Here is a 23,853-nt window from a genome sequence, read left to right on the forward strand (position 1 = left end):
TCTTCACAGCATTAATTCTTCGTTCTTCAAAGTTTAACCACCCCAACCCAAGCTCCCACACATCACACCTAACCTTCCAATCTTCATTCTTCAATCATCTCTATATCTATCATCCCAATAACACCCATAAACCTCAACAGCAGTAAGATTTTTTTAATTTGCAGGTGATTAGTGGAGGCAATAAAGGTGGGGACTGAGCTTAATTTTATGGTTTGGGTTATTGGTAGCTGCTGAGTTTTCTTTTTTTATGAATGGAAAATGGATAAAGAAAGTGGCAGTGGGCACTGCACAATGTTTATTGTGGCGGTGATGGTTTGTATTTGAGAGTATGGTTTTCGGTGATGTAGGTTTTTGGGGTTGTGATAGTGAAGAGTGATTGATTATTGTAAGAGAGCGTGATGTGTTTTTGTGGTTCTGTAGGAGGCTATTTGCTTGAGAAAAGGCCGGTATGGATTCAACACTGTCGTGGAGGCTTCTGGTGATGAAGATGGGATTGATTTTGTGGCTTTTTTATGTTAAAAAACAATATAGGTTTTTTTGGTTTTTGACATAGAAACCAAACCGAACCGAAACCGGTCGGTTGGAACCAGGTTTAGTTCGGTTTCAGTTTTTTTTTATATAAATTTTTTTTTCAGTTTGGTTGTTTTTATAGGTAAAAACTGAATCGAACTGAAAATGATCACCCTTACTTTTATGAACCATAATGGAACGTACCACTCACACGTTAAAAAATTATTTAATTTTTTTACATATTTTTTTAATATATTGATATTAAAAATAATTTTTTAAAATAAAAAATATTATTTTAATATATTTCTAAATAAACACTAGAAAAACAAGAATTACTGCACGCTCAGGTAGCTTTAACAATAATTATTTGAGCTGTGGCTGCTTGAGAACGGAGACATGTCCGCCTGTTTCACATGTTTTTATTTCTAATCTCGGAACTTGACAAATCCACTTATATATTAAATTAAATTAAACCAGAAGAAAACCAGATACCCTGGGTGTTTTACTATAGATGAGTGTATTGTACATACTCTGTGAATTGTAATAATGGATTTTTTTTCATTTTAATAATTAATTCTTTATATGTTCTATTTGTGTTTTGTAGGTTAGTTTCTTTTCTTTGAATATCCTTAAGAATTAAAGGCGTTAATTAGATTCAAAAAATTAATTGGATGTCAATTAAATGAGGTATAATTTGAATTTGTAGCATATCTAACAAATTTAAAAAAACAAAAAAAAAATTGCTCATCTTAAATTCACGCAAAAAATTACATTTTAGACCATATATGATCTGTGACTTTATTTTTTATCCATTTAGTTTTAGAAATATTAGTTTTGGTTCAAAACTTCATTTTATTCATGTTTCATTTTAGTTTGAGAGAGAAGAGAAAAATTACTGAAAACATCATATGAAAGAGAAAGTTATCGGTTGATAACATTTCAACAATAAAAAAATCAATCTTAATATTAATGAGTTTCATTTAATAATAAGAGGAATGTTTTTTTTTATCTTATTGGAAAAAGTACAATGGGACTCGAGAGTTATTTATTGATTCAAATTATTTTTTGTATTTTTTGGTATATTAAAGGGTGTTTTAAGTTTAGGAATAAGTTTATTATGTTTTTTTTTTTTGGTGTTTTTTAGATTTTTTTCAAGAAAATAAAAATTCAAAAATAGGTTTTTTTAGATTAGATAAGTTGAAACATGATTTTCCTGCCGTAGCTAGAATTTGTATAAATAGATCGTGTCATCTAAAAAAAAAAAGTTGAGGCATGTAGGCCTAGCTTGCATGCTCACATCCTCCAGAACTTTTATTTGTTGGGTCATTTGCACCGGCTCACCCTAGCCCAAGCGTCCATGTTCTTTTTAAACAATCCTTTATTATTATTATTATTATTATTTTTCATTATTTTTTTATTAATATAAATTGTTAAGAAAAAATTAAAATTATATTTAAGATGTCATTCCATTAAATACCATTCAATTTTAACTTTTTTCAAATAAGGTTATAACACCTTTTTTTATATAATATTAGCAAATATTGTTTTTTACAGTGATTATATTATTCTTAAATTATTAGTCAATATTCATTATAATCACATAATTAAAATTATATTTAGAATTTTAATCCATTAAATACCATTAAATTTAGCATTTATTTTCATATAAGATTATAATACCTTTTTTTAATAATATTAGCAATCATTTTTTATTATTATATATGAACCTACTACGGAGGTATTTTTAGTTTGTATATATGAATACTCAATGAAAATAAAGTTTATAAGTTATTATAATTTTATTACAAAGTTCTTAAATTGTTTTCTCAGATTAGCCATTTTTTATTATATTGCATACAAAATGGCTAGACATGATTTTCAATGTGTTTTGTAAATTAAAATTTATTTTTTATATCATGCTAAGTTTTTATATAAAAAACAATGCTTATGATAAAAAAAACTATTTTTGTTAAAAAAAACATATAATTTTCATTTTATTTTTATTAAATGCACACATCAATTTTCTAATTTACAATTAATTTTTTATGATTAAAGAAAAACAGGTTAATAATGCATGTTCATTCTTCGTTGTTTTAAAAATTAATCATATTCATAGCATAACACCGGTACTGAGTTAACTACTATAATCTATAAGTATAATAAGGTTGGGGTGATTCTATTTCTATAATAAGCACGGAACCAAGGAAATTAACAGTTTGTATATAGGAATTTTGTGAGGATTGACCTTGATTTATTAGGATTTTGGATTTATGATTGTTTAGTAGATTTTTACGAGGTTTATTTTTTAAAAAGGTGTTACTAGAGTTGTATTATTTTTCTATAATTTTTGTTATAATTTTCTTAATTTGATTATTAAATTTTTTTCATACTCCATTAAGCTCTTTTATGGCTAGGTTAATAACCAATTTAGGTTAATTTACTAAGAAAGTGGAGGATTGAAAATTACAGGGTCAAAGTAAAAAAGAAAAGTGGAGAAAAAAGGTGGTGGTTTTCAAAATTTGGGCAAAAAGTTTACTTTCACCCACCAACTTTTTAAATGATAACATTTCGGTCCCTTAATATTTTTAAAATTTAAATTTGATATAAAAATTTATTTTTTTTATTTTCCGGTCTCTAGTTTGAGAAAGAAAAGAGAAAATCATCGAATTCCGCCAATAGAAAAAGAAAGTGTCGATTGACAACAAGTGACCATTTTCATCTTGGTCATTGATTTTAGATTTGTACAACTAAACCCTTAATTGATTATCAAACTTTTATGTTTTTTAAATTTGACCCATAATTTGGTCAATTTCATCCCCCGAAGTCTTGTGTCTCTTATGATTTGGTTATTGACTTGAATTTCTTCAATCAAACCCCTAAATAGCTATCAAACTTTAATTTTTTTCATAATTAAGCCTATGATTTGACCAATTACACTTTTCATGTTCAATTTCAATTCCCAAACTTCAATTTCTTCTAATTAACACCTAAATTGACTCCAAAAAAATAATATTCCTTATAATTAAGTCTTCGGTAAATTTAATTAAACTTTTCAAATCCTCATTGAGTCCTTACCAAGGTTGTCAATTCTGTTTTTTCGGTTTGGCTCGGTTTTTTTCTGTTTTTTTTTGTTTGGGTTCGGTTTGGTTTTAGGCTTATAAAACCGAACCGGTCAGTTTTTTAAAATTTTAATCGATTTAATCGGTTTTTTTTCACGATTTTGTTTTTTCGGTTATTTTTTTCTGGTTTTTTCGGTTTAGTCGATTTTTCAGTTGTTTTACTCACCCCTATTTTTGGCTTTGCCTTAGCTGCCCCCAACGAAATCATCGGCATTCTTTCTTTTATTTTTCTTTATTTTCACCTTTGTTTTATATTTTTTCATGATGTCCATGAAAAAAATATAAAACAAAGGTGAAAATGTGTGTTATCGTGTTTATTCAATTTATCTACTATCATCTTTACTTTAAGGTTTGATTTTGTTTTTATTTTTTATTATGTTTTAAGACTTAATAATTACAATAAAAATTTTGTGAAGAATTTTAATGATTTTATTTTTAGATTTATTGTCTAAATATGGTTACCAAGCATCTATATATTTAAAGAGTTTTAGTTATTTTATAAAATTTTATTATATTTTTTAAATTTATTTAAAGTGATATGTAAGCTTGTTTCAATTTTTATAAAAAACAAATTTTATGAATTTTTAACTGGCTAAAAGATTTAATTATATCTTGGTCGGAAACCCTTCACAATTTTAGTTTAATGAAATGATCAAACATGTCCGAGTTCGAATTTTTCTTTTAGCTCAGCTAGAAAGTTTCACGTGGTTCAGATTTTAAACTGCAGGCTTGATGTTGTGCGCACCGAAAAGCAACCATGGACCAATTGTTTTGAAAAAGAGGCCCGAGCTCATCTGTCCAGTTGCACCATCGGGCCTGTTTTCTGGCCCACCTCTCAAAAGCAAGACTGTCCCTGTCTCACGCAACGCAGCGTATCCGCCCCTTCAAGATTCATACAGGGTAAGAAATGAAAAGGAAAAAACTTCAACGGCCAAGATATTCACTGTCTTCTATCACCTTGATCACACCGTCCATAACGAAACTTTAGCAAGTCAAAACAAAACCCAGCAGTCAAAGATAACGGCACTCGACTATTCACTGGAGTAAAAAACACCAGCCTCGTTCTGTGGTGCACATCTTCCGTTTTCTCCGTAAGCCGCCACGTTGGCACACACCGTCCCTTTCCCCCTATCTACCCCGTCCGTACATAAACGCTACCGTGTGGAACCGGTCCTTGGAGAAGAGCCACGTCACCAATGAATCCCCCACATGATATGCGCGTTTACGGAATTAACCTTAGAGAGCCACGGACTTTGTGGTGGAGATTTGGAGATTGAACGAGGAGGGCAAAAATGGGGGAAAAGTGCAGGGGTGTGATTTAGACTAATCAGCCACTAAATAATTGCCACATGGCATCTCTCTCCCATCTCTCCCTCATAGTTGGGCAGCCAACTTCAATAGCAGCCTCAAATAATAAAAATTAATAAAATAAATAAATCTACAAAATATAGTGGCTGAAATTGTTCCTTGGTGTAGTTTCTGGTGTCTTCGGGGTCACCGAAAATTGGCTTTCTTTTCTCACTGCCGCTTCCCCTCCTCATCAGTTCTCTCAGGACATAGTTCTTGCTTTTCAATTTTTTTCTAATTTCCGATCCACCATTACCGGGAACAGTGAGTTTTCATGTGAGTTTCCGGTGAGTTCGTGCGTGCATGGTCGCTAACTCTATCCGTACTTGTACAGCTTTCCTTCATCATGACTTTCTCGCAAGGTACTTTCTCTCATTTCTAGGTATTGTTTCTTTTCATTTCCCTTTGGTTGACGAGAAAATTGAACCCTTTTTTTTCCTCAGAATTCAATCAGTTGATTTGCTCATTAAATCAGTGAAAATATTCGAGATTTGTTTAAATTTTTCTCTGCAACAATTATATTTTACTGTTAGAAATTATTGGAAGCTGTTGTTAATCACTGATTCGGATTTCACTGTTTTTCTTTCTCTGTTTGTTTTTTGAAGGACTTGGAGTCTATGTGTTCGTTTTGGTGAGGATTCTGAATAAAGGAATTTACTTTTAAGTTGTAACGGAGAAGCGTCTCTCTGTTCTGGTGGATTCTTTTATGTTCTTGAATGATTTATTATACATGTACTCTAAGTCTCTACCTCTATACTGGAAGTGGTATTTTATAGTTTATCTAAACGTATACGTATAATTATAGCTGTTGTAATACGTACATACATACGGATTACAGAGAGACGAATCTCTATCGATTGTTGGCATCTTGTTTGGGTGTTTGCAGTTGCAGCGGATTTTCTGATTCTGTGGAATTCAAACAAGACGACGGCTTTATTGGTAGTATTGAGTGGTGCAAGAAATGAAGGGAGGCTTCTGTTCTATCCGTTGCTCGTTAGCGAGGATTTGAAGCAGCGTTAGCTGCTTAAGGTCCGGTAATGGATACATACTCCGCAGGAGAAGACTTGGTTATTAAGGTAAAAAATAAATAAATAAATTAGTATTAGGTAACTTTTATTATTATATTTATTGATCTTTAAATTATTTCTTTCAAATTGAAGTAGTATTAGTTTTGAATGTTTATATTTAATCTAATCTGAATTATTAAGTTGTGTTAATTATAGACGAGGAAACCATATACAATTACCAAGCAACGAGAAAGATGGACAGAGGAGGAGCATAACAGGTTCCTAGAGGCCTTGAAGCTCTATGGACGAGCTTGGCAGCGAATCGAAGGTCTAATTTTCATATATTCTTCAGTTTTATTTTTTAAAGTTAATATTGATGTGGGCTGATTTATTGTAAATTTATGAAATGTTTTCAAAATAAAAGTGGGTGGATGATACGAAATTATGAATATTCCTTATAGGACTGCATGAAAAACTGTTCTTTTGTATTTTACTCTTAATTGGAGATCGGACTCTTCTCTCTTTGTGTTTTCATCTTGGTGTTATGCAGAACATATTGGTACAAAGACTGCCGTGCAAATCAGAAGTCATGCACAGAAGTTCTTTTCGAAGGTCTGTATCTATTTGCCTGCCTCTATGTCAACTGTATATTTTTCTGCTTCTATATTTCTTGATTCGGTGCATCATTGTTGATTCTTCAGTTGTGTGCATTTAAATTTAAATTTATTTTGTCATCATATATGTAATTTGAATTTCTGTTCATTCTTTTAGAAGCAAACTGTTTCTGGTGTTTGGAACCAACTAGAGTGTATATGTTGTTCTTACATGCTTGTTGCACAATACCCACACAGCTTATCAAAGTTTTTGAGAGATTGACAGTGGTGGACTATTTGCTGGGACTTTTTTGAACTTATAATTGACAAGATCCATGCATAAGAGTTGAGTATATTTAACTTGACTTTGACTTTTTGAGGAAGAACAGAGATGGATGTTGATGTTTGTTTGCACCCCCCCCCCCCCCCCCCATTCATGAAGAACATCCTCCCATAAAATATTTAGTCTCTAAAGATGCTTGGTTTTTAAGCAGTCAGGGAAAGTTAGAGAAAAGAATAGGGTGTTTGAAACACTTTTTTTTTATGCTCAAATAGTACTAGTTCTTACACATTGTGTTTAGACTCTTGTAGAATTTTAAGCAGCGTACACCACCAGTCAATATCTTTGATTAAATATTTAATTAGCGAGGTAAATATTAGGGAAAATTTGCATTTTGTATAATTTGTGCCCTTTTAGTCTCTGTAGCCATGTGGGTGGCACCTTTGGCTGTTACAATATGCAAACTTCGTATTGATCCCTTTTAGTCTCTTTAGGTATGCATGGAGACTTTAGGCTCATGCCAGCCAGCATTTTCTACTTTGGACAAATTCAGAACCATCTAGAAATTGAACTATTGATCATCTAAGGTTTTAAATGAGCATGGAGATTTTTATTTAACAAATATGCTTCTAATAATTCTTGAGGGTTTGGAAGTTTCATTTTGGTTGTTTACTAGACTTGGACTGGAGTATCTGAAATTTCTGACAATGTATTTTGATGACCTTCCACTTTTGAATGTCATCAAGATCACCATATGTGCTTGTCAATATATCTATATCATCAGGTGGAAGTTCATTGTAATCCATGATGCTGTTGATATCTTTGTGCTGACATATGGAGGTGCAGATGACTTTGTTGTCTTTTCTTACCATTTTTTAATAGTAATCTGTGTAGTTCATGCTGTTATGAAGATTATATCTGGACAATGTGTTGTGCCATACCAAGCTACAAAACCTTCAATCAACATCAACTGGTTTATAGACTTACATCTTATAGAAAGGCACTAACTTCTAAGAAAGGATCCTACTGAAGTTTAAAAGGGTCTAGCATACTTTCATATGGTCATACTGTTTCTACTCAATTATGTCAAAATCAGTAACTTGGAATTTATAATGAACGATATATAGGAGATTGGTGATCTTTTTGGCAGTGGCACCTGGGAAATCTGGATCTGTGATTTGTGACAATAGTGAACTTGCTAAGCAATTTTGTTAACATTCACCCATGAAATTATGTGGCCTACTGGCCTCGTCCAGTCACTTAAATAGGTCTTGGCTGTTTTTTGTTGCTTAATTGTGGATTTTGACATTAGGACCCAGGTTGGGTATATTTAGGAAAGTTTGTTTAAGGGGCATGCTTTCTCTACCAACCAGCAGACTTGTGCTGTCTCAGTTGGAGGGTGACCCCATTTTTTGTTTAAAAGAAAATGTTTCTTCTAGTTATTCGTCGAAGAGCAGAGTACCAGAACAATGTCAATGAGGACTAGGAAATATTTGTTATCAGCATAAAGCTGTTTTCCAAAAGTAAATTTAAAGACAAAATGGCTTTGATTTTTTTTAAAAAGAGTTAAAGAACAACTTCCAACATTTTAACCAATTTTATTAGAGCTTCAAATGAAGTTACAATGTGGACAGAGATGGCTATCCCAAGCTAGCGAAGTTTGAAGATATACAATCTCCTTATCATTGGTTGAATTAGTTGTACTATTTCTATTTCTGCGCTTGCGATCCTTAGTCCTCTATAATTGCAAGAACCCTTGATATTACTTGTGCTAGGCAGAGTATGTATGTTCCAATTTGCAGTCCCTGACTTGGTCAGTCCATTTCGGATGTTTTTTTAACCATGTTACTTTGTTATAAAAGCAACAAGATATGATTCACTCAACTAGTGTCTTAGAAGGGAAAATTCAGAGTATTACCATTCTTTCAACATTTTTGCAAAAAGTTGCTGCTCTTAAATGTCAAAACTGCAACCGGCGTGAGCCTTTTTCCATTCCACCAAGAAATAGCCCCTAATTTTATTTGTATTGTATGATATTCTGGTTAATAAAGTATACCGTTTTCCACACTTAACATATGATTCTTTACTGTTAGATTTCCTTCAATTTTTTTAGGCCAGAGATGGAGGTGGGCTATTTTTGTGAAGGTTTCACAAAATGCTAATGGGACTATTTGATCTCTTTATCCATTTTAAGTATCAGACGTAAAATCTATGTGTTGCATGATAATAACCATTGGGAAAATCCCTCATTTTGCCCTGTGTTTGTGTTGATTTGGAAAACAAGCCTTTGTGAAGAATTATCATCAAAATCACCCTGTATTCATCACATTTCATGAATTCAACCTGATTGGTCTGAATTGTAAACAACGTGATCTCTCCCTCTAGGGTAAATTCATCACAGTTTGTTTACAATTTAATCCAATTGGATTGAATTGATGAAATTTGGCAAATATAGGTAAATTTGATGAAGTTTTTCTTTTAGGGGCTTGTTTGCCAAAGTGACACAAACACAAGGACTGAAATGGGGAGGGGGTTTCCAATATCATTGAATACTAACTGAAAAACAATGAAATGGCGAACTATATTGATTGAACTTTCTGTTTGGATCATAAATAATAGTTCCCTTCTTCAATTTACCCTGATTTGTTGCTTATCTTTGATATAAATTAGAAAACCTTGAATGGAGTTTGATGATATGAAGGATTATGTGCAAGCGTTTGTGTATGTTAATCTAAGAGCCAATTACCATATGAAGATTTTCATCTTACAATAAAAAAAATGAAATTCTTATTAGTTAAATTTGGAGTCACTGAACCTTTATATAAGATGTTGAAAACAAGCTCAAAACAAGCTGCCGAGCATAATGCCAACATCCATTAGTATTGAAATGTGAGAAATAATTCAGCTCTTTCCATCTGGATTGAGTTTCTATTAGCTGGGGTATGGTCAATAGACTACCAAAGAATGGCATAGCTGTTACCATTTATTGTCCTGCCTAATCAATCAATATTGTGAATATTTTCAGTGAAAATTACACCAAAATGTGCCCATGAGAAATCCCATGGTCTGTTTCTATCTGTCTCAACTTGATCTCCATATGTATTTTGCTGTTCTGATAATAAGGGGGGGCTGGTTTGGCCAAGGAGTCAAGATGACTGCTTGGCCAAACCAGTCCCCCTTTTTTTTTGTTATATGAACAGTAGCAAGTACAGGAACAGTACTGAGTGAGTGTATGCGCAGATGTACTCTTTATAGATGATAGGTAAACTAATTTTACAGCATATTCAACTGACAAGGAGGGACAGTAGCGAACTAAACTACTGTATTTTATGATTTGAAAGAGTGCCACATGATTGAGGATGGATAGTTTTGTGAGGAATTGCAAGTTTAGGAGTTCAAGGAGTTAAGAGGGGAGATTATATTTTTAATAAATGAAAGGAACGAGTATCAAAAAGAAATCCCTCCCATTTTCCTATGCTTATTTCAATGAAACTTATAAATGGTACGAGTAAACATCTACTTCAGAGGAGGTGGGGGGTCACATGAGCAAACACATCTGCATGAGAATGCAAAATGAGCAAGTGTAGGAGGATGCTATCTGAATAGCATATTTTCTTTTCTTTTCGAGCATGGGTGTGCATTTTTTGTAAGATCTCATGGAAACTCTTGAACATCAGGTGTTTTAGTGCTGCATATTGAGGCAGTTTATCCATCAGGATTATTCCTCTTCTTTTGTATGTGCGCCAATTAGTATAGCAGGCCTAGGTTATTTTTGGGTCGTTAACATGGAGATTTAGACCTAGGAACGACACTGAATGATGTTTAGGGGCATGGAGATGTCATCTCATAAAATTCTCATCTCATCCAGCAACATTTTAGGCGATGGGTTGTGGGATAAAGTGGCACAATTGGATTACTGAGGTAGCAAAAACTTTCTGCTGAAACTTAATGCATCTTATCTGACTTATTTTGGCAATATATAACTGCCTTTTTTACCATGTTTTGATACTGAAAGGTCTTAGATATGTTACTATTTGGTTTGAATCCTATTCTTTCTCAACCAAAATAACATGCTTTTTCTGAGTTCATAGAATAAAGTTGCATGCCATAAATGAGAATATTTAGAAATACTCTTATCTGATAAAAGAATATTTCCCTGCCGAGGTCTTACCTTCGATTGTGGACTATTGCCATGTTGTGGAGCAGATTTTTTTTCTTGTAATTTATTCTCCGTTGAGGTGTTAGCAAATATCTCACTTGCAGTTGGAGAAGGAGGCTGTTGCTAAAGGTGTTCCGATAGGACAAGCACTTGAAATAGACATTCCACCACCACGTCCCAAAAGGAAACCTAGCAATCCTTATCCTCGAAAGACAGGTGTGGGTCCTCCCGCATCACAGGCAGGAGCAAAGGATGGAAAGCTTTTAACTTCAACTTCTTCTCCACATTGTAGGAAAGTTTTAGATTTGGAGAAAGAACCACGTCCTGAGGTGAACTATCATTTTCTTTTTCCCTCCTCGTTCACTCAGTTGTTCCTTCCCCTTCATTAGGATTTTTTTTTATTGTACATTCTACAGAAACCTAATGGAGATGAGAGGCCAACCAATGCTAAGGAAAATCAGGATGACAATTGCTCAGAAGTATTTACCCTTCTCCAAGAAGCTCATTGTTCCTCCGTAGCTTCAGTCAACAAAAATTGTGTACCAGCACTAGAGGTTCTCAAAAAGACTAGCTCTTTCAGGGAGTTTGTACCTTCACCGAAGAAGGGAAATGATGATGCATGCAATGAATCCTTTATCACTGTCGAGCATGAAGCAAATCAAAAGTTGGACAGCTCTGATGCCAATCAGACAGTTTTGGATAATGGCACTGTTAAAGCTTCAAAATCAGAAAATTCTTGCTCTTTGCATGAGATATTGTTTCAGCAAAAGAAATCAGATGATTTTATTGGATCATTGCCAACAGATGAGATGCAAGCCATGCAGAACTATCCAAGGCATGTCCCTGTACACGTTCTAGATGGGAGCCTGGGAACATGTATGGAAACTCCCTCGGATTTGTCATTTCAGGATTCCATGTTTCATCCAGTAGGAGATATTCCAGCGTGTCCTATTTTATACTCACATCCTGCTGGATCCACTACCACTGATCATCCAACTAATTTGCCAAGATCCTCTATGCATCAATCATTTCCATTCTTTCCTCCTCCATTTATCCCAACTCATCATAATCAAGATGACTACAGATCATTTCTCCACATATCCTCCACATTTTCGAGTCCCGTTGTATCTACTCTGCTACAAAACCCGGCAGCCCATGCTGCAGCAAGCTTTGCAGCTACCTTTTGGCCCTATGGAAATGTGGAGAGTTCCGCAGATTCTCCAGCATGTGCCCAAGAAGGTTTCCAATCGGGGCAAATAAACTCTGCTCCCAGTATGGCAGCTATTGCTGCTGCTACAGTGGCAGCAGCAACTGCATGGTGGGCAGCACATGGACTCCTTCCCATATGTGCTCCTCTTCACACTGCCTTTGCCTGCCCTCCTGCTTCTGCAACTGCAATTCAGTCTGCGGATACTGATCAAGTTCCTCCAGCCAAGCCAGAAAGGAAGGAAACAACTCCTGATAATCCTCCTTTGCAAGGTCAAATACAGGACCTGGAGCACTCTGAAGCTGTGCAAGCTCAAAACTCTGCATCAAAACCACCAACGTTGTCATCATCAGATTCTGAAGAGAGTGGAGGCACAAAGCTAAACACTGGACCAAAAGTTACTGATCACGAGTTAAATTCAAAAGCTCCTGAGGTCCAGGATTCAGGCAAAACAAAGAGCAGAAAACAGGTTGACCGTTCTTCATGTGGTTCAAATACACCATCTAGCAGTGAAATTGAGACAGATGCATTAGAGAAGACTGAGAAAGGCAAGGAAGAGCCAAAAGAAGCTGATGCAAATCATCCAGCCTCTGAGTCAAACTGTCGCCGCAGCAGAAGTAGCAGCAGCATGAGTGATTCGTGGAAAGAGGTCTCCGAAGAGGTGGCTAGATAAATATACTTCTCTGTTGATAATTATTTAACGGCATTCCCATAACCCAGAAGAGTAGAGATTATGATTGTATTTTGCATTTATCTCCACTCTACTCATGTTTTACTACTTTATCAGGGGCGGTTGGCATTTCAAGCACTATTCACCAGAGAGATATTGCCCCAGAGCTTCTCACCTCCACATGATCTGAAGAGTAAGATGCACCAGAAGGAAGATACTGAAGAAAAGAAAAATCCAGATGAGAAAGATGGAGATGCGTCACTGTTAGATCTCAACAGCAAAACATGGGGTTACTGCTCTGGCTATCAAGAAGGGGAGAAAAATGCCGTAGTGCCTAGATGTGTAAACGATGGGGAGGAAGGGCTGCTGACTATTGGACTTGGACATGGAAATCTGAAGGCTCATCTAACCGGATTTAAACCTTACAAAAGGTGTTCACTGGAGGCCAAAGAAAGCAGGATGGCAACCACTGGTGGCCAGGGCGAGGAGAAAGGCCCCAAGAGGTTACGTTTGGAAAGGGAAGCTTCAGTGTGATACTTGATATTGCATGCTTAAACAAGGGAAAACCTTTGTTTTTGCATGTAATTTCTAATTTTCTCCCTTGTCTATCATTCCGTTCATGTTTAAATTTAGAGTAACGGCAACCCAGGAGACTTTTCGTGTGTGTGTGTGTGTTTATATATCAGACATTGGCTTATTTACTTTCTTGAACCCATGACTGCAGTTAAGTATCCATCAAAAGAACTAGATAAGAACTTAAGAAGCATTAAGTATTGAATTGGCCTTGCATGGCCTTTTTCCCCCGAAGTTCATTATTCTTTCCTAACATCTAGGTTTTACTGTTCTCTTTCTTACTAATCACATTGTGGCTGTGACCAGAAAGTATCTACTTGTTGGTCAATTGCCCGTCGCCACTGATGTGTGAAAGAAAATTGAACTTGCGTTGAGATATCTTCTGATACAAGGTTTTATTATTATTATTTTTATCACGAAGTTGGATTATGTCTCAAAGAGGATGGATACAGAATGACATTTTAGTGTTTCTTTTAAGCAATTTTCTGAGGCTCGTGCCTTTTTTCTCAACAGTCCATACCAAAGAATCTCACATAGGAAGAAGGTTTGACAAGCTTTCCACATAGGGAAGTTATGGGTATGTGCGCAGAGTTATACAAGACTTAATGCATCTAACGAGACAATGATGGCTGGTCATACAAAAGAATAACATACACGGCGGGTTCAGAATTTTGCCTTCAGAAACTAGCGTGCTCTATTTTTCATCCTTGTTTTTACAAGTAGGAATCTTATTATTCACCTGATCATATTTGATTTTGGATACAATTGATTTGAGGTAACAATGAGAATTTCCGTGCAATCATCAACTTAGAACTTACGCTAAGAAAGCTCGCATATTTACAATTCTTTCCAGACATAATAAGCAGTCTTATTTACACAGATCCATTAATTAATAAGCAGTCTTATTTACACATTCCTCAAACATTGATCATCCTTCTTCCAGTATGACGGGTCTGCTGTATGTTATTCTGTACATCATATATGCATCGAAGGGCTTCCTTGGTCATGTCAGCATATTACTGTGCATCCATTTCAAGAAACATGCAGACTTAAAATTGCACGCCACATCTGACCTCAATTTTCAGGTTATGTGCTGGTAATCTGCAGCGTAAGAGGGTTTCTAGATATAGCTGTACAACAGTTGTCTTCTACTTGGTATGAGAATCAGGGGATTGTTCAGGAATAGGCTGCAACATTGAGAAGTGAGATCTATGAGACTGCAAGTTGAGAATGTAGCTTTGGATTCGCTTCCTACAAGCAGAAGTTAATGAAAATGGAGGTTTCAGTGGGAGAGATGTTGCTTCTTCTGCTATAAAATGAAGCAGAAGCATTGCTTTGGAATATGAGACATCAGCACCACCCTTGTTCTCCATATATTCATCTACCTGAAACGATTACAAGAACTGCCCGGCATTAATGTATTTGTATAAGGAACAGGACAATTGATGCTTACAGCAAAGATGTTGGTCACTTACGGCACCACTTCTCCCAACAGCGAGTGCTTCTTGGAATATCAGTTCCATGGCATCAGGCATCTCAGCAGCAGCTGCAACATATTTGATAGATGAGGATATTGCAAAAGCAGTAACACGGTTAAAAAAAAAAAAGGCAAGCATTTACAGCACATTGATACAAAGCCATACCATCCATGTGTCGGAGATTATGCGATAACTTCTCTGTACGATCAAACGCGAGAATGAAACTTTTTTCTGCCCACTTGTAGGCAGAAGAAGGCTCAATAAAATCCATTTTACCACTTGCAAGCGGGATCAAATCTATGCCTCCATGAACAAATGTAGATTCATTGGCTGAACTGCTTTCAGGTAATTCGCTCCCTTCATTAGAGGCTACCCAGTGGTTGCAAATTTCAAGAACTTTCTTCCATATAGCCAAAACAACAAGCTCAACTGAAAATGATTCCAGAAACATTCCTGAATCATACTGCAAGCAATAGCAATTACAACTTTACATCAGAAACAGAAACAGAAAGGAACCATTTCTACACGAAATCAAAAGTGAAAGATCAGTTTAAAAGCAACTGAGCATGTGCAAATATGTTTAGCAGTACTATATATATGAATCCTTTCTACTCTTCAGATACCTAGTTATAGCACATGAAATTTTTCGACACTGCATATAATATTATCCTATAGCTAAAGAATTCAAAATTAATATTAAAAATGGTTCTCGTAAGACATAAGACGAAGGTTGGTGATACTGTGAGTAAGTTTCCACTGGACAAGTTGCTCATGAAGAAACCTAAAAGAAAAAAGAACCTCTGTTCTTATACTTTGCAGTGGTACCATATGCCCCAATGGGCATCTGGATTTATAACCCATCTTGTCTTAGAAAGCAAAAGGGCACTGCTAAACAGAGAATAACATGACTAATGAGTGATAATTCCGAATTATAACTTTGTATTACATGTCCTGTGCAAAATCGATGGATTAATCAACAAAAGTGAGACAAGAGCTCAGCATAACATACTGAAGAACTCACCTTTTCTTGGGCTAGTTCTACAATTGCCTGTGCATACTGATTTAGGAAGTGAAGCTTAATTGAGGGATGCGGTATGGGTAGTCCTTGCACTTCCCTTAATATATTTGGCACACATGATGCAGTTAATGGCTCTGATCCATGGACCTGAGGATCGTTTGCACTACTAACAGAACTACCAGTAAATGCCTCTGTTTGTATAGCAACAACCATATCCTGGTTATTTTTCTGTGGTAGCTGTACAGAAGATTTGCTGGTGGAGCTATCTTGCAGAGATGTTTCAAGGTAATAAGAGAAATTTTCCATTGAAGAAAAATGACGATTAACAATAACATAATCCTTCTCTAGGGACTCCATTAAATCAGCAACTGAATAGAAAAGAGGAAATCAGTACTTGCCCAAAAAGAAAAAACCACAAGCTGAATTGTAACATATAAGAAAGCAAATGGAATAGAATAGAATAAAAGCAGACCTCGAAGCTGATCCAATGAAGATTGGCTGCCATAAGCAGATCTCCCCATCCTATCATGCACAATACTTGGCACAATCCCATGAACACTGTCATTTCTGGATGTCCTGTCATGAACCTTTGCCAGCATTGTTATGTTGTCATGCTCAGATGTGCTAGTTAATATAGCATTTCTATTAGCTGAGTGCAAGCAATGCTCCATTTGAGACCTTGTATTAGACGCAGACGCATCAAACTGCTCAACTACTGATTTCATTTGTGGAAGTAGAGGAGATTTAGCATCCAGCAAGAGCCTACAGAATTTTGTGGTGGTAAATATATGTAAGTAGCTTTGATATGCCTAACTGCTAGCACGTCAAAGCAGAAAGTCTCAACAGACATGAAATGCACCAATAAGAAAGCATGAAAAAAAATGAAGGTCCGGACTTAAGAACATTACCTTGGCTCCTCAAGGAACTTGTGATTGAAGAACTCCTTGAATGTTAATCGCTCAACTGCAAATAAAAGTCAGAACATCTACATGAAAATTTCATAGGTTACAGCACCAAGTGACTCCGTAATGACCCTTGTACTTTCTAGCTTGGCTTATATACTTTGGGGGTGTTTGGAACAATAGTAGAGGTTGCTTTTCAAAGTGTTTTTTGGTTAGAAATGCATTAAAATAATTTTTTTATTATTTTTTAAAATTCATTGATGACATCAGCACATTAAAACGATTTAAAATCGTAAAAAAAAAAATTGAAGCAAAAAAAAAAAATATATATATATATATATATGCAAAACTCCGGTTGAAGCGTGGGGCGAACACCCCTTTCCACCAATAGTCCACCCCACCCACATGCAAAGACATACCAAGCATGTGCGCATATACTAGAACAAAAATTTCACCATAGTAATCAGTACCAGGGTTTCGGCATAAAAGGCTTCTGCAAAGATCCACACAATCTGGATGGAGCTCCTCCAACGCACCTTGTGGAAACCTCAGCTCTGTAGATGTCAAAATATTCTGGAAAAGCTGTTTACAGCAATTAGCAGTGAGAATTAGCCTTGAGCTGCAAAATGTATGGCAAATCTTTAGGTTTCTCATATGTTTAGTTTGAGTATAATTCTTTTAAAAACCTGATATTGGCTGTTGCCATCAAATGGAGGCTTCCCAGTTACCAGCTGGAACAAAACTGCCCCAACACTCCATAAGTCAGCCTGCATATATGATAAATTATGTTAAAGAATATACTTCCAAAAAATTAATTTCATTACTGTCAATTTTATGTAAATTCAATGTTACATCACCTTCGCATCATACTTTTTATTCTGAATAATCTCTGGGGCCATGTATAATGGTGAGCCGCATAGTGTATCAGCCAAGTCTGATGATGTCAAAGACCTGGCATATTTTAGAAATTCAGGGAGATAGCCGAGTGTTAGAGAGAATCTCATGAGCATTACGAAGCAGCTTAGTATTTTAGGTTTTTGGCATTCAGATCAATAAGAACTATTTGTCAAGTTTAGCAGCTTAACGAAGCTGCTACTTGCTTGTACAATTTTCTCAGTGAACTAGACTTTTCTACATGGTAATTATTACATAGAGTTAACAAATTTATCTACAAAGCTACTAAAAAATTGTGTTTTCACAGAGGTATAATAACAGAAACCAGCAATGTTACTTCCATGACGACCCCTTAAACCAAGAGCCGATCATAAATCTGATCATTCAATAGTATCTGGTTTTTGCGATGATTTAAGAAGTTTCATATAGAATTGGATCGCATTATTCAAATTATTCAAGAGCATATAAAGGCAAGCCCTTTTTATCAAATTGTCTCTCTGAAAGATAAGCATGAAATTGGGATGCCACTTATGAAATACATGGGCCTGGATAAACTGTGATAAACTTTGTAGGCAAGCCAAATAAATGGGAATAGAACATTTTCAAATTGGTGGAGCATGCTAAAAACAACAGACATTTCTATTCTTAGAAAAATCTGAAATGAATATCACTTTCCGGGAGAAAAAAAACATCACTAACATCAAAGCATGCTTACCTTGCAAAGCCAAAATCACCTATCTTCAATTGTGGAGTTAAGTCATTTGATAACAAAAGTAGGTTCTGCAAGTATGACAACTTCCCAGTTCAGAATGACAGTAGAGTGAGCTAGCGGTTAACAACCAATGAAAGCAAACTAGAACAGAACATAAGAGTACTGTATGAGTAGACAAAAAACAATATGTGCAGATGCAAAGGCCCTGACAAAAAGGATCCAAATGTGATGATATAGCCAGACACAACAACTACAACAATAAGATAATCTCACTAAATGTTGCCAGAATAGAACTTTGAAAATAATCAATGTACCTGTGGTTTTAAGTCTCTATGAATAAGATATTTTTCTTGAAGCGCTTGCAACCCTGCAGCTGCAAAAAAACAAAAAAACAAAAAACAAAAAACAAAAAAAAAAAAATGTTTGTTTATTTCCCTCATGAACCGCGGTGAAAGGAAGGGATGGATATAGTACCAACAATCTATTTTGAGAAAAACCTCACGACTTTCCAATTAAGAATATCGATTTATTATAACCTTGCGTTAAATGTCCTCTTTTCCCATTTAATCTGAATTAATCATCCTTAAAACAAATAGCAACGCTTTTTAAATTTAAACAGACACTCAATTGCTCACTATTATAATATAACAGTAATTACACAGACAGCAAAAGAAATATTTGCAGGAACCCAATTGCAGAAACACTAAAAGCATGAAACCCATTATAGTTAAGCACCCAAAACAGCATCTTTCTAAGTTTAACCATTCAAAAACTATCTGCAAAGTTCATATTTCATGAAAATAGAACCACCAATATATCTATAAAAGGAAGATTAATAATTGATTGTGTGGAATACCCAATTGCCTCATAAAGTGCCTTGCTACAGCCTCAGTTACTTTTCCATGGCGTTGAATATACCCAGCAAGATCACCTCCATCACAGTATTCCAATACAAGAAATATCTTATCTTCAGTCTAAACAATATCATTACAGAAAAATCAAATTACAGCAAGACCATATTAAAAAATAACAAGCGCGCGCGCGCGCGCAAGGGGAAGGAGAGTAGAGTTTACCTCAATGGACTCAAAAAGGCGAATAATGTTGGGGTGATTTATAGTACTAAGAATAGAAATTTCTTTGAGCAAATTATCACTAACTTTTGGACTGAGTAATTTTTTGTCAATTTCTTTAACCGCAACTTCTAAACACGAACACCGGTGTTTAGCCCTCCGAACAACAGCAAAAGATCCCCGCCCGATTATCGGGCCAAGAATATAATCACCAATCAAACGGGTCTGGTTAAGATCCATCGAAGGAAGAAAAAAGAAGGAAAACTAAAAAGACTGGGTCTCGGTCTAGGTCTAGATGGGTTGATATTGGTATGATTAAAGAGTGACAAGAAAATATTGATCATGCAGTTGCTTTTGCAGCTGTTGTCGTAGAGTCATGTTGGTGGTCTTTTACGTGTTTGGCTAAATAGTCCCTGATAGATAAAAAGAAGGACAGGATATACCGGGGACGGGGGCAATGCGTGTTTCACAGTTATTTTTATTTAAAAATATATTAAAATAATATATTTTTTAATTTTTTTATATTAATACATTAAAATAATTTAAAAATATATAAAAAATTTAATTTCAAATCAATTTTTCTTAAGGAATTAACTTTCTTAAAAAATTATTTTAAAAAAAAACATCGTTAAATCACAAAAACAAATACAAACTCATTTCAAAAACTTCATAACTTGTGTATTTTTTCAAGAATTTATTTAGTTATTTTTTTCAACTTTTTTGCACCTCTTCCGTTTTAATCTTGGATTTTGGTTGTATTTGTTTTCTCTATATATTATTATTCTTCTATTTTTTTGGGTTAATTTTGGTTATGCTTTATAATTCATAGAATCTTATGATATTTAAAGAATAATTAGTAGTTAGTTGTTATATTCACTTTTTTAAAAAAATAGATATAAATAGAAAAAAGAGATTATAGGCATAAACATTCTCATTACTTTTAGCAGTTCATGAGTTTCATTTTATATCTTTTCTTTAAGTTTGTTTCTTTCTTTATGGTGACCTCAAAGAGTAATTAATAGAAAGCTATTAATTACTATATGAAAGCATTTCCAAGAAAAAATGTTATTTTGAAGAGCTAAATTAATAAAATATTATTTTTAAATAATATAAATATGTTTTTATTATTATTATGTATACTCCAATGAAAAAAAGCCATTTGAAAAGTTAATTGTATTGAAGTGAGAGAAATAAATGTTTTATTTTTTCTTTAATGAGTTTAATATCATTTTTTTTTTATATGGCTACATTTAATTGGTTTATATTTTTATTGCCTTACTTTGTTGGTTTTTGCTTTTTTTAAAGATATGTAGAAATAATATTTTTGGAAGAGAAAAGATATTTTAACATTTTATTTAGCATTCCTTTTAAAGCATGTAAAACAAGCATGGAAAAGTCAAAATAATATTTTTTTATTTATTTTTGGCTTTCCATTTAGCACACTCCTTGAGTTGCTCTCAGCACCATAAAATTTCCCAAAGTAATAAGATTACTCTTATATTTACCTAGATTATTATATTATAGATTAATTTAGCTCATACTAATTTATTGACACACGTTATGTTGCTGGTCAGATTAAAATTATTTTGAACATGAAAAAAAAAAGTTCAAGCACAAGAAATTATTTGGCATTGTTATTAAACCTGAATTAACAGTCTACTCTAACTTCTTGTCTAACCTTTGTTTAAAATTAACTTGCGTGAGAGTTGTCATGATATGATACCGTCGACTTGGCAAACTCAAAAGCAACCAAGATGATCGGTAATTAAAAAGCGTCGTTTAACTTTAAAAAAAATTCAAGATGATATTTTTTTTAAATTATGACAATGACATATTGGATTTATTCAAATTTCACGATTAACCCTCCAAACTCATGACCCAGATCATGAACTCCACGAGGTTTAATAAATTGTTTTTTAAAAAAAACTATTTTTTTTTACATAATTATATAATAACAAAAAAAAGACACTAGAAAAATTAAACACCAATAAAATACCAGAATATTTATTTGAGACTATAATAACCTCATTGAAAGCAAAACGAAACAAATAATAAAAACCAATTTAAAATCAACCAAATACTGAATGATAAAATTTAAAAAAAAAAGTACAAAGAATTCATTCAAAAGAAAGAAATTGGAAGATTGAATTTAAAAGAAAAGAAAAAAAGCCTCGACCCAACAGTTCAACCTTATAACTTCTTGATTTAATTCCTTATCTAGCCTAGGTTTAAAATTAATTCACATGGAAGTCGTCTCGATATGATCCAATTGATTTGATAGGTCAAAAACACATTGGATGACTGGTAAAAACATTATTTGACTTTAAAAAACTTAAAGATAACATTTTTTTTTAATATTGAAAGGGTGATATATAGGATCAACCCGGGTTTCGTGGTTTAACCTGTCAAACTTGCAATCCAGATCACAGACTCCACTTGGTTCACAAGTTTTTTTTTATTTTTTACTTAATGATATGATAATAAAAATAGACGCTCGTACAATTGAGCATTAACCAAAAGTAACGATGTTTATTTGAGATGATGATACCTACTAGAGAGTAAACAAATACAAATTATAAAGATTAATTCAAAATCAATCAATGTTAAAAGATAAAATTGAAAAGAAAAACAAAAAGGAATTCAATTAAAAGAAAAAAGAAATTGGAAGATTGAATTAAAAAAAATAGGAAAAAAGAGAGCCCAACACAACGGGTCAACCTTAAAACCTCTAAATTCGATTTAATGTCTAGCTTGGGTTTAGATTAACCCTTATGAAAGTTGCCTAGACGTGACCTGATTGGCTTGACGGGTTTAAAGACAATACGGACAACCAGTAAAAAACATGGTTTGGTTTTATAAAAATTTTCAAGATGACATCTTTTTTTTTTAATATTCAAACTATAATATATTAGATCGACCTAAACTTTGCAGTTTAGCTCACCAAAACTCGTGATCTAGATAGTAGACTCCACTCAGTTTAAACATTTTTTTTAACTACTTTTTACTTAATAATATGATAAAAAAAAATAGGCACTTGTAAAATTAAGCACCGACAAAATATCAAGATGTTTTTTTAGACCTCATAGAAAGTATACCAAACAAATTATAAAGACCAATTCAAAATATGCAAAATGTATAAGATGAAATTCGAAAGAAAAAAAAAAGGGCAGAAAGGATTTAATTGAAAAACAAAAATGGAAGATGGAATTAAAAAAAAAAACAAGAAATAAAAAAGAGGTCTAACCCATCAGGTCAACCTTGAAACCTCTTGACTCAACTCCTTATCTATCTTGGGTTTAAAATTAACCGCGTGGAAGTTACCTTTAACGTGACTCAGTCGACTTAGCGGGTTCAAAGACAACACAAAAAACCTGTAACTATTGTTGTCATAATGAAATATTAAATCGATCTAGATTTCAAAGTCTAACCCGTCAAACCCGTGATAGACTCCATCTTTGTTTTGTTTTTTTTAACTATTGTTTACATAATTATATGATAGCAAAAATTAGCGCTTGTAAAATTGAGCACCAACAAAATATCAGGATGTTTGTTTGAAATTATAATACCTTATAAAAACTAAACCAAAACAAATTATAAAGACTAATTCAAAGTCAATTAAATATTAAAAGATGAAATTGGATAAAAACAAAGTAAGAAAGGATTCAATTGAAAAAAAAATTAGAAGATATAATTAAAAAAAAAAAAAGAGCTTAACCTAGCAGGTTAATCTTAAAACCTCTCAACCAGACTCTTTGTTTATCCTAAATTTAAAATTAACTCATGTGAGAGTTGTTTTAATGTGCCCCAGTCAACTTGGCGGGTTGAAAAATAATATGAAAAACCAGTAAAAACCGTGTTTGACTTTAATAAAAAAGTTTTAAGATGATATATTTCTTTTTAATATAGAGACGATGACATATTAGATTTTTTTTATTTATAAATTATTTTTTCTTGGTAAGAAGAAATAACCTCTAAGATAAAAAAATAAAATAAAATAAAAACTAGAATACATAAATTAAAGAAAATTTAAGGTTGAATATTTGCATGATAAGCTCTTTTTATTTTTAAAAGAAATTCTTTCATGGTTTATCAATATATATATTTTTTAATAACATCATTTTTGTTTTTTAATTAAAAAGTTCATATTTGCTTATATAACATTCTTTACGTAAAAATTGTAAATCCAATAAGATGACTCACGACTATTTAGAACTTGAAATGAATTCCAAAATTATACAAGCAAATTTGGTTTCCACTCTCAATTGAAATCTTATTGTTACTCGTGCACATATACACTAGAGTTCTTAAAGTAGA

General features: G+C 33.6%; 2 protein-coding genes across 4 annotated transcripts; one reads left to right on the forward strand and one right to left on the reverse strand.

The window, feature by feature from the left end:
- Nucleotides 1-5,086: 5,086 nt before the first annotated feature.
- LOC133692491 (protein LATE ELONGATED HYPOCOTYL-like) lies at nucleotides 5,087-13,699 on the forward strand. Of its 3 annotated transcripts, none has more exons than XM_062113483.1 (8): nucleotides 5,087-5,338; nucleotides 5,582-5,708; nucleotides 5,863-6,052; nucleotides 6,200-6,311; nucleotides 6,534-6,595; nucleotides 11,120-11,344; nucleotides 11,432-12,883; nucleotides 13,010-13,699. In XM_062113483.1, exons 3-8 carry the CDS (start codon nucleotides 6,014-6,016, stop codon nucleotides 13,424-13,426), a joined length of 2,307 nt encoding a protein of 768 aa, XP_061969467.1. In that variant the 5' UTR covers nucleotides 5,087-5,338; nucleotides 5,582-5,708; nucleotides 5,863-6,013; the 3' UTR covers nucleotides 13,427-13,699. The 3 variants fall into 3 exon arrangements, with proteins under 3 accessions (XP_061969467.1, XP_061969466.1, XP_061969468.1); XM_062113482.1 differs by having other exon boundaries at nucleotides 5,582-5,607; XM_062113484.1 differs by lacking the exon at nucleotides 5,582-5,708.
- A 580-nt stretch (nucleotides 13,700-14,279) lies between these two features.
- On the reverse strand, nucleotides 14,280-19,953 carry LOC133691234 (serine/threonine-protein kinase ATG1a-like). Its single transcript, XM_062111654.1, has 13 exons — nucleotides 19,543-19,953; nucleotides 19,326-19,443; nucleotides 18,784-18,842; nucleotides 18,473-18,537; nucleotides 17,721-17,814; nucleotides 17,550-17,630; nucleotides 17,334-17,445; nucleotides 16,870-16,924; nucleotides 16,434-16,723; nucleotides 15,965-16,329; nucleotides 15,109-15,406; nucleotides 14,941-15,011; nucleotides 14,280-14,850 (listed from the first exon to the last, which is right to left on the reverse strand). The coding sequence occupies exons 1-13, from the start codon at nucleotides 19,777-19,779 to the stop codon at nucleotides 14,614-14,616; spliced, it is 2,082 nt and encodes a 693-aa protein (XP_061967638.1). The 5' UTR covers nucleotides 19,780-19,953; the 3' UTR covers nucleotides 14,280-14,613.
- Nucleotides 19,954-23,853: the final 3,900 nt, after the last annotated feature.

The sequence above is a fragment of the Populus nigra genome, chromosome 4 (assembly GCF_951802175.1).
Source record: "Populus nigra chromosome 4, ddPopNigr1.1, whole genome shotgun sequence".
NCBI classification, from domain to species: domain Eukaryota; kingdom Viridiplantae; phylum Streptophyta; class Magnoliopsida; order Malpighiales; family Salicaceae; genus Populus; species Populus nigra.

Excerpts from the sequence above, each read along its gene's own strand:
- LOC133692491 (XM_062113483.1), top strand. The coding sequence starts at position 6,014 with ATGGATACATACTCCGCAGGAGAAGACTTGGTTATTAAG. Across the intron at positions 6,053-6,199 it reads GAGAAGACTTGGTTATTAAG|ACGAGGAAACCATATACAAT; the intron begins GTAAAAAATAAA and ends TGTTAATTATAG. Across the intron at positions 6,312-6,533 it reads AGCTTGGCAGCGAATCGAAG|AACATATTGGTACAAAGACT; the intron begins GTCTAATTTTCA and ends GGTGTTATGCAG.
- LOC133691234 (XM_062111654.1), bottom strand. The coding sequence starts at position 19,779 with ATGGATCTTAACCAGACCCGTTTGATTGGTGATTATATTCTTGGCCCG. Across the intron at positions 16,925-17,333 it reads CCTTTTATGCCGAAACCCTG|TTGAGCGATTAACATTCAAG; the intron begins GTACTGATTACT and ends TTTTATTTGCAG. Across the intron at positions 16,724-16,869 it reads AAGTTCCTTGAGGAGCCAAG|GCTCTTGCTGGATGCTAAAT; the intron begins GTAATGTTCTTA and ends AAAATTCTGTAG.